Here is a 6,000-nt window from a genome sequence, read left to right as displayed (position 1 = left end):
CAGACCTACAGACCTATAACTAGTAAAGAAATTGAATCAGTTATCAAAAATCTAACAAAGAGTCCTGGACCAGGTGGCTTCCCAGGGGAATTCTACCAGACATTTAAAGAAGGGTTAATACCTATTCTTCCCAAAATATTCCAAAAAATAGAAATGAAAACTTCCAACTCATTCTATGAATCCAGCATTAATTACCTTGATTCCAAAACCAAACAAAGACCCGTTAAAAAGGAGAATTATAGGTCAATATCCTTGATGAACATGGATGCAAACATTCCCAAAAAGATACTAGCAAATCAGATTCAATGCTACATTAAAATAACTACTCACAATGATCAAGTGGGATTGAATCTGGAAGGGATCTGCCCCTTCCCTGGCTTCAGGGCTGGTTCAATATTCACAAATCAATCAATGTGATACACCACATTAATAAAAGAAAGGATAAGAACCATATCTCAATAGATGCTGAAAAAGCATTTGACAAAATACAGCATCCTTTCTTTATAAAAACTCTCATGAAAGTAGGTATAGAAGGAACATATCTCAACATCGTAAGGCCATATATGAAAGACCCACAGTTAATATCGCCCTGAATGGGGAAAGAACTGAGAGCTTTCCCCTAAGGTCAGGAACATGACAGGGATGTCCGCTCTCACCACTGTTGTTAATCATAGTACGGGCAGTCCTAGCCTCAGAAATCAGACTGCAAAAAGAAGTAAAAGGCATACAAATTGGCAAGGAAGAAGTCAAACTTTCACTCTTCTCAGATGACATGATACTCCATGTGGAAAACCCAAAAGATTCCACTAAAAAACAATTAGAACTCATACATGAATTCAACAAAGTCACAGGATATAAAATCAAAGTACAGAAATCAGTTGCATTTCCACACACCAATAATGAAGCAGCAGAAAGAGAAATGAGGGAATTGATCCCATTTACATTGTAATGGGCACATTTATAAAATGCATTTAAATTAAAATTTTAGGACAAATATGTGTATTCACTTCAGCATTTGTATTGTCTCTGACACTTTTGATCTTTCTTTTCCTCTGCATTCATCAAATAATGCCTCACTGCCTTCTCTTTTCATCACAGTATTCTTAATATTTTTTTAATTCTTCTATTACAGAAACTCTGGATAGCATAAGTCTCCAGAATTTCTTCACGTTCCCATAAAGCACAGTGTGCGGGGGAAAAAAATAGGTAATCTTAGGAGAGATAGCAAAGTAAAGCTTCATCTTTTGTGATATTATAAGCAACATATGCATTTCTATTTCGCATTAAAACCCAATGCTGCTTTTTAAAACACTATGTTAATATTAGATTGAACCAATATTTTATAATATATAGTCTGATCACTAGAGTAAATCAAACTAATATAAATAAAGCTTTTTCACTGGATTTCTTTGAGTAGAAAAAAAAAGGTGGTTTTTGTTTTGTTTTGTTTTTAAATTTTTTTTAATGTTTATTTTTGAGAGAAAGAGAGAGACAGAGCACAAGCGAGGAACGAACAGAGAGAGAGGGGGACACAGAATCCCAAGTAGGCTCCAGGCTTGTGGGGCTGGAACCCACGAATGGTGAGATCATAACTTCAGCCAAAGTGGGACACTTAATCGACTGAGCCACCCAGGTGCCCCTTGTTTGATTTGGTTTGGTTTGGCTTGGTTTTTGTTTTTTAAAGCCAGTTTCTCAAGCTTCCCCTGAAGCAATGCATTCTCCCTGAGCACTGATTGAGAAATATATGTCAATTCAGACTTCCACATGTGTTAACCGAAAGAGTTTTTTCAGTGCCTCTTTCACATCCTTATTCCTCAGACTATAGATCATGGGGTTCAACATAGGGAAGAGCACAGTATAAAATGTGGACACCATTTTGTCCCTCTCAAGGGAATAGCTGGAACTTGGGCGAGAATAGATGTAGAGAATGGAGCCATAGTACAAGGTGACAGAGACCAGGTGGGAGGAGCAGGTGGAGAAGGCCTTGCGGCGGCCCTGGGCGGAGCGAATTCTTAAGATGGCAGCGATGATGAACAGGTAGGAGGCGAGGATGAGCGTCGTGGGGGTGATAACATTGGAGGCCAGGAGGAAGTAGAGCACAGCCTGGTAGCTCTCTTTAACATCACACGCCAACTTCACCAGAGGTGGGACATCACAGAAAAAGTCGTCAATGACATTGTCACCACAAAAATCCAATGTGAATGTGTTGCTGGTGAGTATTATTGCATTGACAAAACCTCCAGTGTAGGAATATGTAACCAAACAGATGCACAATGTCCTTGACACGGACTGAGCATAAAGCAGAGGGTTGGAAATGGCCGCGTAGCGGTCATAAGCCATGGCAGCCAACAGGTAACACTCACTGTATGCCAACCCAGCAGAGAAGAAGAACTGACATACACAGCCAGCAAAGGAGATGCTTTTGTCTTCAGAGATACAGGTCATGAGGATCTTTGGGGTGTAGACAGAGGAATACCAGAGATCCAAAAAAGACAGATTCCCAATGAAAAAATACATGGGTGTGTGCAGCCGGGAGTCGTTACAGATCAACACTATGAGGGTGGTATTCCCTACCACAGTCAGAGAGTACACACCAAGGAATACCCCAAACAGGACCAGCTGCATCGTTGGGTCTGTGGTGAAACCCACCAGAATGAACTCAGTCACCGTATGATTGCTTCTTTCCATGACTTAAGGAGATACCATCTACAAATGAAAGAGTGAAGAGTTTAACACCCTCAGCGGATACTACAGGAGATCCTTCTCTGTGATAGGACTGCGAGATGTGGTCAAGGTTATGGATTTTAGGGTAAGGGATATCAGAACAGGAATCTTGCCTGGCTAGGGCAGGTGATGGGAGTTTTTGAGTCTCAAAATATTCATTTCAATGAGATGCATTTAACAATAGGAAAGCTTGAGTGATCTTGGGAGCTTATTCATTTTTTTAAGAAAATAGTTCTTGAGCCCCAGGTTCCATCTGAGCATTGGGATATAGCAATGAGGACAATAGGGCTGACCCTTATTCTATGGAGACTTTATTTAGAAGGGAGGCATACGTAATAAATAAACAAATAAGTGTAGAAATATTTTCAGTTAATTTTAGAAATATTAAGAATATAAAACTGGATGGTGGAGTGAAAATGAATTGGGAGAGGAGCTAATTAAACTTAGACAGTGAGAGGAAACATTCCTTTCAAGTTGTTCAAAGCCCATGAGAGATGGGAAAGTCCCCGGGGTTTGGAAGGTGGTGACATTTGAAAAACGGCACAATATACGACCCCAAAATATGGCATTTTGGCATATTTTTCTTTTTCATTAATGTTGTAGCATGTATCATTACTTTGTTTTTATTGACAAATAATATTCCTTTATATAGATATACCGTATTATTTTACCCATTCATCAATTGATGTATGTTTTACTATTAGTAATTTTTGCCAATTATGAATAATGCTGCTATGAACCTTCCTGTAGAAGTTTTGTACAGACATGTGTTCATTTATAATTGCTGAGTCACATGGTGTATCTATATTTAACATCTCGAGAAACTACAAAACTGTATCTCAGATTAGCCCTGCCGTTTTTCAATCACATCGGCAAAGTACACGCATTCCAATTTTTCCTTATTCTGATACAAGTTATTGTTTTTTTGATTTTAGCAATCCTATTGGGTGTGAAGTGGTATAATATTGTGGTTTTGATTTACATTTTCTTTCTTTTTTTTAATGCATAATTTATTTTTGAGAGAGAGACACACACACACATACAGTAGGAGCCAGGGAGGGTCAGAGACAGAGGGAGACACAGAACCTAAAGCAGGCTCTAGCACAGAGCCTGACATGGGGCTCAAACTCATGAACCACGAGGTCATGACCTGAGCTGAAGTTGGATGCTCAACCCACTGAGCCACCCAGGCACCCTTGATTTACATTTTCTTAATGACTAATGATGTTAAGCATCTTGTCAAGTGCTTATTGGCTATCTGTTTATCTTCTTTGGAGAAAAATATTCAAATCTTTGCTCATCTATTAATTAGTTGTGGTTTTTTTGTCTTTTCTTTGTTGAATTGTAATACATCTTATATTCTGGATACAAGTCTGTGATCAGATATACGATATGCAAATATATTTTCCAATTCTCTGTTATCTTTTTATTTTTTTCATGGTCTCCTTTGATGTACAATAGTTTTTAAATTTCATAAAGTCCGATTTATCTTTTTTCTTCTTGTTTGCTCTTGGTGTCTTATTTAAGAAACCATTGCCTAACCCAAGTTCATAACAGTTTGCTCTGTTTTATCCTAAGTGTTTTAGTTTTAGTTCTTACATTTAGGTCAATGATCCATTTTGAGTTAATTTTTGTATATGGTGTGAGATAGGGGTCCAACTTCATTCTTTTGAGTATGCATATCTAGTCCCAACAGCATTTGTTGAAAAGACAATTTTTTCCCCACTGAATTGTCTTGGTACCCTTGTCAAAAATCTGTTCATCATTATATGCTTCCTATTGTCCTTGTAACAAATTACTTTACACTTAATGGCTTTAAACAACAAAAATATATTATCTTGCAGTTTTGTAGGTTAGAAAGAAATCCAACCTGGGTCCAACTGGGCTGAAATCAAGAGGTAGGCAGGGCTGTATTGTTTTCTGGAGGCTGTAAGGGAGGATCCATTTCCTTGTCTCTTCCAGCTTCTAGAGGTTGCCCACATTCCTTGACTCATGGTTCCCCTTCTCTATCTTCAAAGTCAGCACCACTGCATCTATATGGCCAGTCTTCCATAGTTACATCTTTTGGCTCTCAACTCTTGTCTCTTTGTACTTTTAAGGACTCTTGTGATCACATTCAGCCTAGGTGATTATCCAGGACTATCTATTTTTTTAATCAATTAATTAGTTTATAACAAGATTTAATGTACATTTATTCTTAACATATAGAACATACAAAGATTTTTTACTGAATAAATGATATTCATTAAGCCAGAGGAAAAGGAGGAATTTACATGAAGTTTTTTTCTCTACTTTTTCTTTAACTACATTATCTTAAATACGGATGTGGATTCTTAACACTGAAAAATCTCTGAAGCTGTGTTTTTTCCTTTTAGTTGCATTTTTTTTTCCTTTTTTGCTTGTCCTGGTAACTGTTTTATAAATCAATCACTATGCAACCATTTCTACATCTTGAGATTCATGAAGCAAGTTGTGGTCAGCTGCTCTCTTTTTTTTTTTTTTTTTTTTTTTAATTTTTTTTTTTCAACGTTTATTTATTTTTGGGACAGAGAGAGACAGAGCATGAACAGGGGAGGGGCAGAGAGAGAGGGAGACACAGAATCGGAAACAGGCTCCAGGCTCTGAGCCATCAGCCCAGAGCCTGACGCGGGGCTCGAACTCACGGACCGCAAGATCGTGACCTGGCTGAAGTCGGACGCTTAACCGACTGCGCCACCCAGGCGCCCCAAGCTGCTCTCTTGAAATACAGCATGACTTCATACATACAGAAACTTGTACATTACCCTCTTTTCTTGTTTTTATTTTTGTTTTTGTATTTTTTTCTTGTGTGTGTGTGTGGGCAGGGGGGGACATATGGCCCTAATGAAAAAGAAACTAAAAATTCTGTACTTAAAAAAAATGAAGGTATATTTAATGTACAACTTGTATACACATCACAGCCAATAAGCAGTAAAAAAAAATTTTTTTTAATGATTATAGGAATTGTGAAGAACTGTCATGTAAAAGGTCAACGGGTAACAGACATGACAACAGTGGTGAGATAATCAGGATAATCTATTTTAAAGTCAGGTGATTTGCAACTTTAATTTCCACTTCCATGTAATCTAACATATTCATGGATTCCAGGGATTAGAACATGGGCATTCTGGGGAGACTTTCCCCTACCTACCAAAACCAGAGTGTAAAGATTTATTTCTGGGTTCTCCATTCTAGTCTACTGATCTTTATGTCCATCCTTCTGCTGGTGCCTCGCTGTCTTAATTACTGTAACCTTAC

General features: G+C 37.9%; 1 protein-coding gene across 1 annotated transcript; it reads right to left on the bottom strand.

Annotated features, from left to right (window-relative positions):
- Positions 1-1,752: 1,752 nt before the first annotated feature.
- LOC122482800 (olfactory receptor 1013-like) lies at positions 1,753-2,688 on the bottom strand. Its single transcript, XM_043579096.1, has one exon. It carries the CDS (start codon positions 2,686-2,688, stop codon positions 1,753-1,755), a length of 936 nt encoding a protein of 311 aa, XP_043435031.1.
- Positions 2,689-6,000: the final 3,312 nt, after the last annotated feature.

This window comes from Prionailurus bengalensis, chromosome D1 (genome assembly GCF_016509475.1).
Source record: "Prionailurus bengalensis isolate Pbe53 chromosome D1, Fcat_Pben_1.1_paternal_pri, whole genome shotgun sequence".
Lineage (NCBI taxonomy): Eukaryota > Metazoa > Chordata > Mammalia > Carnivora > Felidae > Prionailurus > Prionailurus bengalensis.
Note: the sequence above shows the minus strand (reverse complement) of the source record. Positions and strands in the feature narration are given on the sequence as shown.

Bases quoted from the DNA above. Each gene is read 5' to 3' on its own strand.
- LOC122482800 (XM_043579096.1), bottom strand. From the start codon at position 2,688: ATGGAAAGAAGCAATCATACGGTGACTGAGTTCATTCTGGTGGGTTTC.